This window comes from Lynx rufus, unplaced genomic scaffold, assembly GCF_022079265.1.
Source record: "Lynx rufus isolate CCGP_SWC_20201006 ecotype Redwood Valley unplaced genomic scaffold, mLynRuf1.p SCAF_9, whole genome shotgun sequence".
Classification (NCBI taxonomy): domain Eukaryota; kingdom Metazoa; phylum Chordata; class Mammalia; order Carnivora; family Felidae; genus Lynx; species Lynx rufus.
Genome location: NW_025814897.1, coordinates 6215059 through 6233985, shown reverse-complemented (window position 1 = coordinate 6233985; position 18927 = coordinate 6215059). Strand labels below are relative to the sequence as shown.

Sequence of the window (18927 nt, the reverse complement as noted above, 5' to 3'; positions counted from 1 at the left end):
TCGCTGTTTTGGGTTGATTTTCCCAAGTACACAGCGCGTACTTTTAGTAAGTAGGTTTATGGCTTTTTTATTAAAAAGTTTTCTTGAATTGTAGCAAAGCACCGAAACTGCACAGCAACTGGTCTTTCCTCCCCCCTTTCAGGCCATCCCTCCTGCACAGGGAAATTCTTTGCCCACAAGGGCACTTTGGTGGGAAATTTCGAGATGTAGGGACTTAACTTCTATGAGCTTTTAACTCGTACATTTTAAGAGGAAATCGAGGAGAATGCCGTTGGTGTCGTGCGAAGCGCGTAACAAACGCAGTGTGACATTTCTCCTGCTCGAGGAGATTCCAATTTGTGAAGGGAGCACAGGTCAAAACTTCATTCTGCAAAGTCTCCCCCGAAGCCCGAAATCCGCGTCAGCACCGGAGCCTTCAGCGACGCTCACGCGCGCGCATGCTCCGTTGGTGTAGCAGCGCCCCTCCTTTTCCGCCAGGAGGAAGTCCCGTTTGTTTATTAAATTACGACAGTCGTAAACTGAGATTTTTGTGCCGGCTTCCTAGTTTTACGACGACAGCAACAATGGCGGCCACCAGTGGCAGGTTTGAAAGTGAGAGAAGTATTGAAGAACGTAAAGAACAGACCAGGATTGCCAGGGCCGAGGTGTTGCGCCAGGTATCTCCGTTTTGGGGGTTTTGGAGTCATTTAGAATTGGGAGTGGACGGTTCCTGGGAACTAGGCCTCTGGCTGTCTTCCTAACCCCCTCTCTTCTTTCGCCACCTCAATGTCTCACCTAATCTGGGTGAGGGTCTCCCTTTGGGATGCGCAAAAAGTCTTGGTTATCTCCCGCCTCGGAGATGCGTTGGCAGTCTCTAGTTGCTCATTCTCTTTTTAGGAAGACCTGTTTCTTTCCTGAGTTTACTTACTTTTGAATTTCTCCATTCTTGATATTTCCATCACTTGGCTACCAGGGGCAGCGCCCTTTTGAGGTACTCTGCCACTAATGACGGCTCTCCCAGCGCGTTTCACAGCCTTGGTCCTCGCCCCTCCTGTATCTAAAATAAAAATTCCCGTTTTCAGAAATACATGTGAGGCACAGTGCAACAGAGTGTTTCACGCTCTTGTCTTACTATTGATATCAGTTGGAGGGTTATTGTAAATCCTTACTGATCAATGCAAGGATTGACAGGAGAGACTCGAAAAAGGTTAAGACACATTGTATTTCTAAGGTTGAGATGCATAGAGGTAACTTGTAAATAATGGAGGAAGTAAACTGTATTATCTGACAAGTTGTAAGAATGAAGGGGAAAAGTTGTGACTGGAGAGCAGCATGGGGTACACGTGAGCGTTTTTGTTTTTGCTTAAGATGGAATGCTTTTAAATAAATACCGATGAGAAAGAGCTGGTAGAGGGGAAAGGCATAATGACTATAGCCAGATGTCAAGGGGAAGAGTAGGCGATTAGTGTTGGACAGGTGAATGGTTGGTATTGTTCACTGATTTCAGCATACTGTAACATACATGTATAATAAATATTCTTCATCCTTGCTTTTTTGGTATCTTGGGCAGTTTTTGGAGGGAGTAGGATTTGTAAGCTAGGATAAATTTTATAGTAAAGGGGACTCTGGATGACTCAGTCGGTTAAGCGTCTGACTCTTGATTTTGGCTCAGGTCGTGATCTCATGGGTTCGTGAATTTGAGCCCCATGTCGGGCTCTGTGCTGGCAGTGTGGAGCCTGCTTGTGATTCTCTCTTTCCCTCTCTCTGTCTGTCCCTCCCCTGCTCATGCTCTCTTGCTCTCTCTCTCTCTCTCAAAATACATAAATAAACTTAAAAAAACTTTTTTGTAGTAGAGATACCCATAGAGTTTGAGAAGGACAAAACCAGCTTTGGAATTTGGAGAGAGAATGAAAAGGCAAAAGCAACCTCCTAGGAAGAACTTATTTTATTTGACTAATTGTTGAAAGATGAATACACATTAGCAACACGATCATTTGTTTTTAGAAAGATGATTCTTCCTGAAGCATTTGAGGGCATGGGTAGAAGAATATGACATTGCAGATTGAAGGCATTGCCATTCTCCTAACAGTCACTGAAGTCCCAGGCAGTAGCAGTGCGATGGTGAAAGAAAAAGAGATTCAAGTCCTATTTAAGACAGGGAGCTTGGGGAGAGGGGACGGTCTACTATAGATCCCAACATTCTGTACCTGATTCATTAGAGACTGGTGATGTGATTAGTAATGTGGAAGGAGAGGGTTTAAAAAAAAAATATACATATACATATATATATACACACATATATATGTATATACAAATATATATAAATAAAAATAAAATATATATATATATATTTGCCCCTATATTTTGGTAGAAGCAAATTCCTGTCAGGGACAGACAGTGATTTATGAGACTTTATATGAAAGTGGAAAATGACTTTGTTTTACTTTTTTTTTGCGAAAAATAATTGGATCATTTGTTAATTTTTCTTTTTTCATTGTTTTAGGCTAAAGCAAATTTTGAAAAGGAAGAGAGGCGTAAAGAACTTAAACGACTTCGGGGTGAGGATACATGGATGCTACCTGATGTGAATGAGCGAATTGAACAGTTCTCACAGGTGAATACTAACAGGTTTACTTGATGTAACAAATCTGTCTTTGTTTTTTTGCTCTTATTCAAGTTAATATTGGAAAAACAACTTTATTTTTTTTTAATTTTTTATTTTTCAATATATGAAGTTTATTGTCAAATTGGTTTCCATACAGCACCCAGTGCTCATCCCAAAAGGTGCCCTCCTCAATACCCATCACCCACCCTCCCCTCCCTCCCACCCCCCATCAACCCTCAGTTTGTTCTCAGTTTTTAAGAGTCTCTTATGTTTTGGCTCCCTCCCTCTCTAACCTCTTTTTTTTTTCTTTCTTCCCCTCCCCCATGGGTTTCTGTTAAGTTTCTCAGGATCCACATAAGAGTGAAAACATATGATATCTGTCTTTCTCTGTATGGCTTATTTCGCTTCGCATCACACTCTCCAGTTCCATCCACGTTGCTACAAAGGGCCATATTTCGTTCTTTCTCATTGCCACATAGTACTCCATTGTGTATATAAACCACAATTTCTTTATCCATTCATCAGTCGATGGACATTTAGGCTCTTTCCACAATTTGGCTATTGTTGAGAGTGCTGCTATAAACGTTGGGGTACAAGTGCCCCTATGCATCAGTACTCCTGTATCCCTTGGGTAAATTCCTAGCAGTGCTACTGCTGGGTCATAGGGTAGGTCTATTTTTTAATTTTCTGAGGAACCTCCACACTGTTTCCAGAGTGGCTGCACCAATTTGCATTCCCACCAACAGTGCAAGGGGGTTCCTGTTTCTCCACATCCTCGCCAGCATCTATAGTCTCCTGATTTGTTCATTTTGGCCACTCTGACTGGCGTGAGGTGATATCTGAGTGTGGTTTTGATTTGTATTTCCCTGATGAGGAGCGATGTTGAGCATCTTTTCATGTGCCTGTTGGCCATCTGGATGTCTTCTTTAGACAAGTGTCTATTCATGTTTTCTGCCCATTTCTTCACTGGATTATTTGTTTTTTGGGTGAGCTCTTTATAGATTTTGGATACTAGCCCTTTGTCTGATATGTCATTTGCAAATATCTTTTCCCATTCTGTTGGTTGCCTTTTAGTTTTGTTGGTTGTTTCCTTTGCTGTGCAGAAGCTTTTTATCTTCATAAGGTCCCAGTAGTTCATTTTTGCTTTTAAATCCCTTGCCTTTGGGGATGTGTCAAGTAAGACATTGCTACGGCTGAGGTCAGAGAGGTCTTTTCCTGCTTTCTCCTCTAGGGTTTTGATGGTTTCCTGTCTCACATTCAGTTCCTTTATCCATTTTGAGTTTATTTTTGTGAATGGTGTGAGAAAGTGGTCTAGTTTCAATCTTCTGCATGTTGCTGTCCAGTTCTCCCAGCACCATTTGTTAAAAAGACTGTCTTTTTTCCATTGGATGTTCCTTCCTGCTTTGTCAAAGATTAGTTGGCCATACGTTTGTGGGTCTAGTTCTGGGGTTTCTATTCTATTCCATTGGTCTATGTGTCTGTTTTTGTGCCAATACCATGCTGTCTTGATGATGACAGCTTTGTAGTAGAGACTAAAGTGTGGGATTGTGATGCCTCCTGCTTTGGTCTTCTTCTTCAAAATTACTTTGGCTTTTCAGGGCCTTTTGTGGTTCCATATGAATTTTAGGATTGTGGAAAAGCAACTTTATATACAGTTTTCACAAGTTACAGAATGAGTATTACATAGTTGGCATTACTGACTGGTTTTATCTCCCTGGCAGAAATAATATATTTTAATATTTTTGGACATTATAACAGACAGATTTTGTTACTTGAGTTGATGGGTAGGAAGCTTAGCAAATTTCTGGCCCACTTATATCAAGCTCGTGGATCTAAAAAATTATACCCTTTAATATTTTTTTAAAATTTATTTAAGTTTATTTATTTTGAGAGAAAGATAGTGGGAGAGAGAGAAAACGTGTGAGCAGGAGAGGGGCAGAAGGAGAGGCAGAGAGAGAATCCCAAGCAGGCTCCATGCTCTCAGTGCAAAACCTGACATGGGGCTCAAACTCTTGAACTGTGAGATCATGACTAGAGCTGAAGTCACATGCTTAGCTGACTGAGTCACCCAGGTGCTCCTACATTTTATATGGCCTAATAATCTTCTATAAATTCTTACAGGGCCATAGAATAATATATATATATATATATATATATATATATATATATATACACACACACACACACACACACACACACACACACACACACAGTTTGTGTATAAATGTATTTATTTGATTATATCTGTCAGATGAATCTACAAATAAATTAAAACTAAAACATCCCCCGTATTTTCCTGATAAGGTATCTCAGCTCTGTAACTTATTTGTGGGGCATATATAATAGATGCCCACATCTAAATCTCAGAGGATTTTATTTCAATGTATTTGTTGTCTCATTTCATGAAAATATGGTTTTTAGAATACAGATTTGTTTTTCTTCAAAATACTTGTTTTATTTTTTTAATTAATTTTTCCCCATGATCCATTTGCTCAAATGACCTCTGATGCTTTTATTTATTTATATATTTATTTATTTAATGAATATAATTTATTGTCAAATTGGCTAACATACAACACCCAGTGCTTATCCCAACAGGTGACCTCCTCAATGCCCATCACCCACTTTCCCCACTCCCCCACCCCCTTTACCCCTCAGTTTGTTCTCTGTATTTAAGAGTCTCTTGTGGTTTGCCTCTCTCCCTATTTGTAATGATTTTTCCCCCTTTTCTTTCCCCCATGGTCTTCTGTTCAATTTCTCAAGATCCACGTATGAGTGAAAACATACGATATCTGTCCTTCTCTGACTGACTTGTTTCACTCAGCATAATACCTTCCAGTTCAATCCACTTTGCTGCAAATGGCATGATTTCATTCTTATTGCCAAGTAGTATTCCATTGAATATATAAACCACATTTTCTGTATCCATTCGTCAGTTGATGGACATTTAGGCTCTTTCCATAATTTGGCTATTGTTGAGAGTGCTGCTATGAACATTGGGGTACAAGTGCCCCTATGCATCAGTACTCCTGTATCCCTTGGATAAATTCCTAGCAGTGCTATTGCTGGGTCATAGGGTAGGTCTATTTTTAATTTTCTGAGGAACCTCCACACTGCTTTCCAGAGCGGCTGCACCAATTTGCATTCCCACCAACAGTGCAAGAGGGTTCCCGTTTCTCCACATCCTCGCTAGCACCTGTTGTTCCTGAGTTGTTCCTCTTAACCACTCTGACCGGTGTGAGGCTTTGATTTGTATTTCTCCCCTTGGAGAGAAAGTCTCCCCTTGGTGGTGGTGGGGAGAAAAATAGCGACACCCCAGTCTCTCCTCCACTGACTGAGTGTCCCAAACCACTCTGTTCCAGCCATTGTCACTGTGCTGTGGATGCAAACAAGGTGGTTTGTCCTGCTCTGCCGACTCCTGTGCCTGGCTCTTGGCTGGGACTCAAACTCCCGCCCCGTGCGCCCGGGTACTGGGGAAGCACCATTACACGCTGCCGGATATGTGGTCCCCGACTGGCGGGCACAGTAGGCTTCGTCCTCTCCTGCAGCACTCCAGGGAGGGGATCGCTTTCTCCTCCTGTAGACTGCATCCCTGACCTAGCCACTGAGCCTGGGGCTGGCTCCCTCCTTCCCAGTCACATGATCTGGAGACCTGACCCCAGTCCGGAGCAAGCCCCGCAGTTAGAGATTGGCTCTTTCTTCCATCCTGGTTTGAGGTTTTTCTCTTGTCCAGATACAGTCCTATGCTTCCCCAGCTGCACTTTCTCTTCCCTTTGTCTCTCTGCAGAAGGGGATCCCTCCCCTCCTTTCGTTGTATCTCTCCCAGTTCAGAATCACGCACTTTTGGCCCGTCAGGTTGTCCCTGTGGGTCCCTGGAAGCGACTGTCTCTTTTCCTCCCGGACTCTCAGAATTCACAGTCCTTTAGCTTCAACACTGCTTTGTTTGATAGACGAGGGAACTTGGGATCCCCCTACTTCTCCGCCGTGTTGGCCCCTCCTCTACTGGGTGATTTTTCAAAATGCTTGTTTTAAAGTAAGATAAAACTAAATTCCTTTCTCACCTCTTTAAAATGATTATTTACAGGAACACTCTGTGAAGAAAAAGAAGAAAAAAGACAAGCACTCAAAAAAAGTAAAGAAAGAGAAGAAAAAAAAGAGTAAGAAACAGAAGTATGAAAAAAGCAAGGAGTCAACTGATAGTTCATCAGTAAGTATGTATTAAAGCCAGCCAAAGCAGCTGCTTGAGAAAATTGTATTTGAAGGAATGATGTTTAGGAACTTAAAATATATGAGAACTGAAAAAACATGACTAGTTAGGGTATGAAAACGCCTGGGAAACATCGACTTGGAGATGTCCAGGAAATGCTGGAAACATGGATCTGAGGTTACAGAGAAAGGTAGGAGGATGGAGTTAGAATTTGGGAGTCATTGCTCTGTGAAGCCATGAGAATAGATGAATTGTCCAGGGACACTGAAGAAAAAGGGGGGCACAACACTGAAGAGCCAGGCAGGAGTAAAGGCTGTTCAGTAGAAGTAGCTGGAAATTGGAAGGAGCTGCAGGGAAAGAGCAGTTGTGTACACATGAGAGACAAGAGTTTTAAGACATTTGTGAGTCTACTACTCTTGTTTATTTTTTTTAGTAGAAATTAACAATTCTTTAAAATAGGACTTGGTAATATATTTATCTTCATGGTCACAAGGATGTGGCCCCAGTGTGTCTCTAGCCAGTTCTGGGATGAGAGGACTCACAGGGGAAGGGAAAGCCTCTCATGAGTATTTTCAGGAAGAAAGAGGTACATGGTGCTTAGAGAGCTATGGGCTATAGATGTTGAGGGATAGTTTGGTTTTCTAGGTCTGATCTTCAGAGGGTTGTATGTGCAGGTGAATCCCAAGTGTAGCCCTCTTGCCGTTTCAGAAACTGAGCGTGTGGCGGTACCCCTGAGATGATAAATGGCTCGTGGAAGCCTGTCTTGTGTGAGAATGCAGTTTATTAATTCACAGTGGATACTTTATCCACAGCTGGATACTTTGGTCAGGTAGCCAGCATATTTTGTAGTGGTAGGAATATTTAGGTTTTACAGAAAAAAATTTGTTAAATATAATTCAGGACGAAGTGAGTTGGAAAGTCTTAGAGCAGAAAGAAGGTAGAAACGGTGTTTCCACAGCTCTGTGTTGAGTTGCTGGTCCTGTTGAGAAACTGAAAGAAGTGAGTGATCCTCTTTGTGAAAAGAAGTTTGTATGTATGTATTTATTTATTTATTTATTTATTTATTTATTTTTTTAACGTTTATTTATTTTTGAGACAGAGAGAGACAGAGCATGAACAGGGGAGGGTCAGAGAGAGAGGGAGACACAGAATCTGAAACAGGCTCCAGGCTCCGAGCCGTCAGCACAGAGCCCGACGTGGGGCTTGAACTCACGAACCGCGAGATCATGACCTCAGCCGAAGTCGGACGCTTAACCGACTGAGCCACCCAGGCGCCCCAAGAAGTTTGTATTTAAAGTTGTTTATTTCAGTGGAATTTATGAAACTCCCTGGGGTTTAGGCAGAGATCACAGGTTCGGCATCCCTGTCCCATGGGGATGGATCTGGCAGGCGGAGTAAACATTTAATAATCTGACTCAGGGTGCTTGCTTCCTTTTAGAGGCACACTGCGTGTTATTTCTCTTTGTTCTTCCCTAGAAATACAGTTGCCCCTTGAACAGCATGGGCTTGAACTTTGTGCATCCACTTACAAGCAGATGTGTTTTAGATAAATATAGTACAGTACTCTATTTTTTCTTATGATTTCCTTAACATTTTCTTAAACTTACTTTATTGTACAAATAGGTGCATCATTCATATAACATACAAAATACATGTTCGCTGATCATGTTATCGGTAAGTCTTCAAGTGCACCCATAGGCTATTAGTAGTTACATTTTTGGGGAGTCAAAGTTGTATGTGGATTTTTGACTATGTGGGGAGTCAGCACCCGTAATCCCCTCGTCATTCAATGGTCAGCTGGATAGATAAGTCTTTTTGTTGTAACACACAACGTGTACACTTTTACATATATAATAAGTTGTATAGCTCTACCTCGGAGAGAGTTGTTTGAGTGAAAGGTCAGTGAAAGCACACAGAGTTCCAAACAAGATGAACACAAGATGGTGTCTACACCATGGCACCAAATAATTAAGGTTATTATGTCAAAGGTTAAAGATAAAAAGAGAATCTTAAAAACATCAAGAGAGAAACAAAAAGTTACCTACCAGGGTAAAACCTATAAGGCTATCTATCAGCTGATTTTTCCTCAGAAACTTTGCAGGCCAGAAGGGAGTGGCATGACATAGTCAAAGTGCTGAAAGGAAAATGCCTACAACCAACAACATTCTCCCTGGCAAGGTTTTCATTCAGATTTGAAGGAGAGATGAAGAGTTTCCTAGACAAACAAAAGATAGAGGAGTTTATCACTACTAAACCAGCCTTACCAGAAATGTTAAGGGGACTTCTTTTTTTTTTTTTTTTTTAAATGTTTATTTATTTTTGAGAGAGAGAGAGTGAGAGAGAGAATGAGTGGGGAAGAGGCAGAGAGACAGAGACACAGAATCCAAAGCAGGCTCCAGGCTCTGAGCTATCAGCACAGAGCCCGATGTGGGACTTGAACTCACAAACCGTGAGATCATGACCTGAGCTGGAGTCAGCAGCCCAGCCGACTGAGCCACCCAGGTGCCCCAAGGGGACTTCTTTAAGTGGAAAAGAAATGGCCATACTTAGTCATAAGATTAATATGAATAAAAAGATGTAAAATAGGACAACACGTACATAAAATGTGGGGAAGGGAGTAAAAAGGGAAGAGAAGGAGAAAAAGATTTTTTTTTAAGAAAATGTTTGAACTTAAATGACCATCAAATTAATATAGACAGCTGTTTACTTAGGATGTTATGTGTGAACCTCATGCTAACCACAAACCTGAAACCTATGATTGACTCAAAAAGTGAAGAGAAAGAAAGCCAAACAAAAGACTATAAATAATCATTTGATCACAAAGAAAGAGCAAGAGAAGAAAGGAAAGAACTATGAAAACAATAGAAAACAAATTTTGAAAATGGCCATAAGTACATACCCGTCAATAATTACTTTAAAAGTAAATGGCCTAAATGCTCCAATCAAAAGACAGAGTGGTGGAGTGGATAAAATACCAAGAGCCATCTATGTGCCATCTGCAAGAGACTCACCTCAGACCTAAAGATTCACCATGCAAATGGAAGTGGAAAAGAAAACTGGGGTAACAGTATTTATATCCGATAAAATAGACATTAAAACAAAGACTACAACAGAGACAAGGGCATTACATAGTGATTATCCATTGATTCCACTATTGGGTATTTACCCGGGGAAAATGGAAACACTAACTTGAAAAGATACATGTACCACTATGTTTACTGCAGCATTATTAACAACAGCTAAGACTTGGAAGCAGCCCAAGTGTCCATCAGCGGATGAATGGATAAGGAAGATGTGGTACACACACACACACACACACACACACACACACACACACACAGAGGAATATTACACAGCCTTAAAAAAGGATGCGATTGTGCCATTTGAGACAACATGGAAGGACCTGGAGGGTATTACAGTAAGTGAAATAAGTCAGACTGAGAGAGACAAATACCATATGGTTCTACTCATAAATGGGACCTGAAAAAGATGAATGAATACACAAAAAGAATAAGAACTGTAAATATGGAGACCAAACTGATAGTTGCCAGAGGGGAGGGGTGTAGGGGGGTTGGGTAAAATGGGTGAATAGAAGAGGGAGGTACAGGCCTCCAATTAAGGAATGAGCAAGTCACGGGACTCAAAAGCAGAGCATAAGGAATATAGGCAGTGATGTAAAAGCAGCGTAACGGGGCGGATGGTAGCTACATTGTGGTGAGCACAGCATAACGGGGCGGATGGTAGCTACACTGTGGTGAGCACAGCATAACGGGGCGGATGGTAGCTACATTGTGGTGAGCACAGCATAACGGGGCGGATGGTAGCTACATTGTGGTGAGCACAGCATAATGTATAAACTTGTCAAATCACTAAGTTGCACACCTGAGACTAATGTAACATGGTAGGTCAACTGTACTCAAAAAAGAAAGAGAAAAAAACCCTCATGTGTAGGTTAACAGTAAATATCCTTTGAATCTTGGACTTTGAAAAAAAAAATTACTGTGACTTAATTTTGGGCCCAGCCTGTGACCTATCTTGATGAAAATTCCATGTGTATTTGAAACAAGTGTGAATTCAGCTGTTGGTAGGTGTAGTATTCTATAAATGCCAGTTTGGGAAAGTTGATTAATAGTGTTAAGTATTTTATATTTTTACTGATTTTTGATTTTTCTCTTCTGTCAGTTATTGAGAGAGCAGTATTAAAATCTCTAACTGTAGTAGATTTTTGTCTATTTCTCCTCTATTTCAGTTTTGTCAGTTTTTGTCTTATGTATTTTGAAGTTTACTGAGTATGTACACATTTAGAATTGTTATATCTTTTAGATGAACTGGCCATTATATTTTTGTGAAATGTTTCTTTTTATCTCTAGTAATACTTTTGTTGTAGGTAACTTTGTTTCATGTTAATAAACTTCAGCTTTGTTATTTGTTTTTTCATTTTTTATTCCTTTATTTTTAATTTCTTTTGTTTTTATTGAAAGTATTCTTGTAGACAGTGTATATTTGGGTCTTGCTTTTTTATCTAACCTATCAATTTCTTCCTTTTTAATTAGAGGCTTTTCTGCACTATCTAATATAGTAGCCATATGTGGTTCTTAAAATTTTAATTAAAATTCATTAAAGTAATATTAGATTGAAAATTGATTTCTTCATTCTCATTTGCCAAATATTTTTTGTAAATTTTTTTTAATGTTTATTTATTTCTGAGAAAGAGAGAGAGAATGCGAGCAGGGGAGGGACAGGGAGAGAGGGAGACACAGAATCCGAAGCAGGCTCCAGGCTCTGAACTATCAGCACAGAGCCCAAGGTGGGGCTTGAACTCATGAACTGTGAGATCATGACCTGAGCCGAAGTCCGACGCTTAACCAACTGAGCCACCCAGGTGTTCTGCCAAATATTTTAAATATTTAGTTATCACTTATGGCTAGGTTATGCCCACTGTATTGGGCAGTGTAGTATAGAAAAATTCTATTGGATAACAGTGGTTTAGATCACTTATGTTTAATGTAATTATAGATCTTTCTTGACTTACAGTTGGGTTATGTCCCAACAAACCCACTGTAAATGAAAAATATCGTAAGTCAAAAATGCGCTCTATACACCTAACCTACTGATTGTTACGGTTAAGTCTAGCCCACCTTAAATGTGCTCACAGCGCTTAACATTAGCCAATGTTGGGCAAAGTCATCTAACACAAATTCTGTTTCCTTAGCTCAGTAAGATTGTCATATTCAGCTCGAGTCAACCCTTTCTTGTGCCTTGGTCTGGAAAGTGCTTTGAGGCAAAAAGCTGTGGAGATAGTAATGACAACATTCACCTCATTTGTTTCCCTTTTCAGGGATCATGGCCTGGTATTACTGAGATTCAGTGTTCCGAATAGAGCTTCAAACATTTTCCATTATTATTTCTATTTCTGTGTATTTCTATTTTGATGCCATTTATTTTGTCACGGACAGAGGCAGAAGTCCTTAAGTTCCTTTGATTTTTACTGGTAGCACTTTGCTGTCTGGGTTCCATCTTAGAGATTTTGGCTGATAGGATCAGAGGTATGGTTGTTATAAAGGCTGCATATGAGAACAAGAGTTCTGGGAGCTCTGTTAGGTCAAGCACATTAAGCTTGATGGTGTAGGAGTTCTTTAAGGTAAAATGGAGGATTGAAAAACTGAAATCCGCAGAAGGACTGAGGTCATAGCATATTGGGGAGAGGGAAATAGCAGCCATGCTGAAGTAGTGAGCTGACTGTGCAATGGTGAAAGTGAGAAACAAAGTTAACAGACAGGGAATGAAGGCAGGCGCTTTGTACACAATGGTGCAGGTATCACCCTTCTGTAAACAAATAACAAGAATACTAAGTGTATCATTGATGCTTCTTTCCTTCAGTGCCTGGTATTTAATGCTTGAATGCTGGCTGCTGATTAATGTTTCTGATTAGGGCTATTGGAAGGGTAGGAAAAGAGGATTTAGTTAATTTTAGGTTCACCTTTATTGCATGCCAACTCTGTCAGACACTGGTATAGACACATGGAATGTAAAAATATAGTTTTTTTTTTCAGGCCTTTGGAGAACTCATTTTGTAGCTAGATAAATAGATACATAATTTCAATATGCAGTCTCCTGATGCCAAGACAGAACAATGTATTAAGGGAAAGAGGATTTCATCTGCAGACTTGTTGGGGAGATAATATTTGAGTTGAGACCTGAATAATGACTAAGAATTAGCCAGGCACAGAAGGTTATTGGCATTTCATGCACAAGGAATTGTGAGAGCAAAGGCCTGGAAGTGAGATAACATGGTGTATGTGTGTATGTGTATATGTAAGTAAATAGAACTACGAACAATATGATAGCACTAGGTTACAAAACAAGGGGGGAGTGGATGGTGATGAAAATGGAAGAGTTGATAGGGCCTGTAAACCAAGAGCTCTGGCGCTATTCAGTAGGAAGTGTGTCCTCTAATTAGGTTCAGTTGCATTTACCAGAAAATCTGAGAGTAGCCATAGGTTAAACAAGATAGTTAACTTTTCTCTCTCATGAAAATATCAGGTAGGCAGTCTGGGACTCGTGTGGTCTTCCGGGACTAAGGCTTCTTCTGTTTTGCCCGTCCCTCATCTTTATAGCATTACCTCTTCATCTAGGTAACAAGAAAGGGGACCCTCTCTTTCATAATTTGTCTTCCAGAAAGTCCCACATAATACCTTCATTTCAGTGTCTTTGGACACTTGACCATAGGGCTTTGCTTTGCAGCAAGGGAGGCACGGTAGGTCTCCCAGTAAGATTGGGTTCTGTTGGTAAGAAAGAAGAGGAGCTCTGTGACAGGGAGCCATAGAAGGGGTCATATGTGCCCTTTCTGTTTCTCCAGATGTGTCTGGGGTGGAGATTGGAGAAGGAAGGACCGGCGTCCAGGTTATTGCAGTTGTCTGGGTGTGAGATAAGATCTGACCTAGGATGCTTCAAGGATGGACAGGAGAGGTGTGTATTAGTTGGGGCTTTTGGTTGCAGGTAATAGAGACAAAACAAATTGGCTTATCCAGAAAAGGGGGGGACACTTTATTTTATTTTTTTTTAATTTTTAAAAATATTTATTTGTTTTTGAGAGAGAGAGAGAGAGCGAGCAGGGCAGGGGCAGAGAGAGAGGGACACACAGAATCTGAAGCAGGCTCCAGGCTCCAAGCTGCCAGCACAGAGCCTGATGCAGGGGCTTGAACTCACAGACCCCAAGATCATGACCCGAGCCGAAGTTGGACGCTTAACCAACTGAGCCACTCAGGCGCCCCAGGGGGGCAATTTATTATTAGAGTACAAAAGTCTCGTAGTACCTCTAGGTGTGGGGATGCAGCTGGCCTTCAGGAATGGCTGGAACTAGAGTTGTAATGCTTTTATGAGTTGTCTTGCCATCTTCCATTTTTGTTTTTCTCTGAGTTCACTTTTTTTCTTGGTAACAGATCAGTTTTTTGCTGAATTCTATCCTCATGGCAAAAATGGCTTCTGCCAATGCATTTCCGGTTCTCTTTAGTTTAGAGCAGCCCCATTTCGTTTTGATTTCAAATTCCTGGAGAGTAACTCAGATTGATATCAACTGGGTCAGAATCCTACCTTTGAACCAGTCAGTTAGGGCCAGGGGTGGAAGTGGGGTCCCAAGGTAGGCATGTGGTGTTCACTGGATGATGTATTTGAGAAAATATTTTGGAAATGAAAATAGTAGGTTTTGATGGGAGGGGCAAAGTTGATCCTAAGATTGTTGACTTGGTTAAGTGGGTGGTTGGTGGTACCAGGTGATTCAGTTCAGCAATTCAGGAGGAGGAACAGGTTTTGTGGAAGAAGACAATGGGTGTATGTTTTGTGTTTATCGAGTTCAACATGGTATCCAAATACGGTAGGTAGTTGGTTAAATCACCGACACTTTGGGTAGAACAGTTTCAAAGATATCAGCACAATTGGTGGTGGTTCAAGGCACGAGAGTGGATTTAATGGTCAAAGGGGAATGTTTAGAGATTAAAAAATTAGTGTGCCAAGAAAGGAACCCCACACAGCATTGATATTTAGGGGCTGAGCAAAGGAGGAAAAATGCATAAGGGAAATGGAGAAGAAAGCAAGAATGGAAGCAGAACTGGGAAAGGTCCTGGAAATCAAGGAAGTTGAGTTATCGAGAGTTGTATTCAGAAACGTTCTGCTGCATTGGACAAAGTGGCAGCCGGTGGTGACCTCTGAAGAAATTTCAGCAGATTAGTGAGAACCTTAGCCATATTGTAGAGTTTTGTGGGGATGTGAAGGCAGTGGCTACAGACTACTCTTTGAAAATTTTGGCTTAGAGTAAAAGCTGGAAGATAAATTGCTGCCAGGGGGAGACATAAGGTCAACAGAGGTTCCTCTTCTTCACTCATTTACACACACATACCCACACACACACACACACACACACACACACACACACACAGGATGGAAAATGCTTGAGCATATTTCTAGGCCAATAGAGTGCTTCTTGTAGACCAGGCTACAAGAAAAGGAGATAATTGATGGTCCATGGTCCTGGAGGAACAGGAATGGTTGGGACCAAGATCTTTGGAGGAGCACCTGCCTTGAACAGGGAGAATTAACAGGAGGAAAGGAGAGGCACAAGTGTACATAATTTTGTTGGGGGTTGGGTAGGAAGTTAAGGTGGCATCATTTTGCTTGGTCAAGGAGGAGGAGAGATCCCCTAGCTGAGTATGTGGTGAATGGGGTTTGATAGAAAACTTGAGGAAGATGTTGAAGAATATAATAAGCATCACCTCTCTGCTAAGGTGTTAAGCTATGTCCTTGGGGATACGAGCTAGGTGAGAGCAGAAGCGGTTTTTGTCCTCCTAGAACTTACTGCCCAGTGGGAGAGTGAGACATCAATCAGATAGTTACACAAGTAAATGTAAGAGTGATACATCTTCAAAGGGGAGTGAGCCAGGGGAATGAAAGGGAGAACTGACCAGGGGCCAGTAAGAGGAATACTGGTTGTGAATGAGAGTCTAGCTCAACTGAAGTTGTAGGTCATGATATGGACTGGCCACCGGTTGCAGCTGTGGTGAAGCAGCTGGTGGCTCTGATCACTGACTCGCAGGTGATTGGTTAGCAGCTAGTAGGATACAGAAAATCTGTGGTTTTAGAGGAGGGCCTTCGAGGGGTGCCAGGCTGGCTTAGCCGCTGGAGTGTGTGACTCTTGATCTCGGGGTTGTGAGTTCGAGCCCCACACTGAGTGTAGAGATTACTTAAAAATATAAATCTTAAAAGGAAGGCCTAAATGTCCATCAACTGATGAATGGATAAGTAAGTTGTGGTTTATATATACAATGGAACACTACTTGGCAATGAGAAAGAATGAAATCTGGCCATTTGCAGCAACGTGGATGGAACTGGAGGGTATTAAGCTGAGTGAAGTAAGTCAGGCAGAGAAAGACAGATACCATATGTTTCCACTCATATGTGGATCTTGAGAAATTGAACAGAAGACCACAGGGGAAGAGAGGGGGAGAAATAGTTGCAAACAGAGAGGGAGGGAGGCAAATCATAAGACTCTTACATACAGAGAACAAACTGAGGGTTGTTGGGGTGGGGGAGAGGGGAAAGTGGGTGATGGGCATTGAGGAAGGCACCTGTAGGGATGAGCACTGGGTGTTGTATGGAAACCAATTTGACAATAAATTATATATATTTTTTTATTAAAAAAATTTTTTTTCCTAACATTTATTTATTTTTGAGAAAGAGAGAGACAGAGTGTGAACGGGGGAGGGGCAGAGTGAGAGGGAGACACAGAATCCAAAGCAGGCTCCAGGCTCCCAGCTGTCAGCACAGAGCCTGACGCGGGGCTCGAACTCACAAACTGAGAGATCATGACCTGAGCCGAAGTCAGAAGCTTAACTGACTGAGCCACCCAGGCACCCCTATTTTTTTTTTTTTTTTTAAAGGAAGGCCTTTAACAGAATCCTGTGGAAAGCTAATGTAAACATTTTTTTTTTCTTTTTTAGCTTGATGTTAGCAAATTGGCACCCGAGGGATGTGCTTTCAGATTATAAACTTCCTTTCAGTGGGTAACAGCAAGTGGTAGGAACCAGGCTGCTAAATTGATCTTTTTAAAAAGTTTTTATTTAAACTTCAGTTAGTTAACATACAGTGTTCTGTTAGTTTCAGGTGTACAATATAGTGATTCAACACTTCCATACAGCACCCTGTACTCATTATGACAAGTGCACTCCTTTCTAAGTTGGTTTGACGATGTAAATATGACTAGACCAGAAATATGTTCATAGTGGTTATCTTAAAAAGTTTTAACTATATATGTCAGTAAGTAGCTCTAATGTTTCTGTAAGTCCAAATCAAGGTCTGAATGAATGAATGAATGAAGTCTGCTTTGTATTGGGAAACAGTTGGCACTTGAAATGCCAGAGACAAATATGTTTTCTCTGAGTAGATTATACCTTTTACCAGACATATGTTTATTCTCTGGTTAGGTAATTATCAAGAACTTTGTGTAGATAGGGGGCGCCTGGGTGGCTCAGTCAGTTGAGCATCTGACTTCGGCTCAGGTCATGATCTCGTGGTCTGTGAGTTTGAGCCCCGCATGGGGCTCTGTGCTGACAGCTCAGAGCCTGGAGCCTGCTTCAGATTCTGTGTCCCCCTCTCTCTCTGCCTCTCCCCTGCTCATGCTCTGTCTCTCTCTCTCAAAAATAAATAAACTTAAAAAAAAAAAAGAACTTTGTGGAATGAAAAAATATTGTTCTCATTCAGGAGACCCACCTTTGCTTCCCTTGGCCTCCAGGTTTCTTTGTGGGACATTAGCAAGTGTTGTGTGCTAGGTGATTTCTAGGGTCTCTCCTACACTTCCATTGTACAGCTCCAAAGAGATATTAGAGCCAGACACATCTAGGTTTCTATTCTGGTTCTCCTGCTTGGATACCGTGGAACTTGGGCAAGTTACCTAATTTGGGGAAGCTTTTTCTTATTTGTAAAACCAAATAGTATTTTATGTAGGGTTGTTTTAAGGAGTCAGCTTGAGAACATATGTGAACGTACTTATTACAGTACTTAACATAGAAGGAGTTGATTGATGTATTTGTGGAAAACAAAATCCAGAACTTGGCATGATGCTGAGCACATAGGGGATGTTGGCTAAATACTTCCTAGCTGATTTAATAATCTGGTATTTAAACACATTAACAAAGTGCCTTACCAGTCTGGCTGTTCACTGCGATCTCTGCATTTTTAAACCCAGGGAAATCCAAAAACTCGAAGCTTAGAGGCAGAGTCATTTACTTGGGTGTCGTTTCCCTTGTTGTAGTTAAACAAAGATGTCGATATCACTTAATGTTGGTAGGAACCGCAGCTCTGTGTTGAAGTGAGTTCTCTGCTGTCACTTCTGATCTTTTGTTTTTGCTTTCCCCTGGCAGGAAAACAGTCTTGGTGTTTCATGGGCTTGTCCCAAAAGAGTGGGTTTACAGGTTCTTTGTTCAGATTTTCAGTGTAGCTTTTTCAAGGGGAAGTATACTCTAAGAATTTTCTCTAGGAAACTGAAGAATTTACCATTTAACAACAGCACAGAATTTTTATGTGGAAGTGTGCACGTTTGAGAACTTCTCTTCTATGCCGCCTGTTCCTAGAGCTCTGAAGACGAGTGGGTGGAGGCTGTCCCGCCCCAGGCTCCTGGCAGGGAGAAGGCCTGGAAAGCGAAAGGTGAAAATACGGAAAGGGAAGGCAACCAAGTTGTCCAGGTAAGTCGCCCGATTTTAAACAAAGAAGTATGGACTTCTAAAAATAGATGGATGCTAAAATGACAGATGGATCGAATTGCTTCGGGAGAAAAATGAGACTGTGAAAACAGTATACTTTTACAAATAATTCTGGCAGTGGTACCGTTTGCTTGGTCTTTAGACTTCCATTCTTCTTCTGTGAGAAAGTGAGTACTTCCCTCTGTGTGAGTCCCACAGAGGGTTTCCTGCTTCCAGTTGTTGCTAGAAACGCGGCCCTTTGTCCTCCTGCCCTGGCAGCTCGGTGCTGTTACCTGTATGTGACCTTTCTCCACTGAGTAGTTTCCCTTTGCCACACCATGTCATCATTTCTCTCAGCAGTATTTAGAGTTGGGTAGTTCACAAATTTGGGGCCCTAGTTCACCCGG

The 18927-nt window shown here is 41.3% G+C and overlaps 1 protein-coding gene across 1 annotated transcript in view; it reads left to right on the top strand.

Annotated features, from left to right (window-relative positions):
- The first annotated feature begins 437 nt into the window (after positions 1 to 437).
- The window catches only part of CWF19L2 (CWF19 like cell cycle control factor 2), a 150671-nt gene continuing 132181 nt past the window's right edge, over positions 438 to 18927 (top strand). Inside the window, exons 1-4 of the mRNA XM_047070451.1 lie at positions 438 to 656; positions 2483 to 2593; positions 6669 to 6791; positions 18413 to 18523. Coding sequence (XP_046926407.1) covers positions 438 to 656; positions 2483 to 2593; positions 6669 to 6791; positions 18413 to 18523 — 564 coding nt within the window. The remainder of the gene's footprint in view (positions 657 to 2482; positions 2594 to 6668; positions 6792 to 18412; positions 18524 to 18927) is intronic.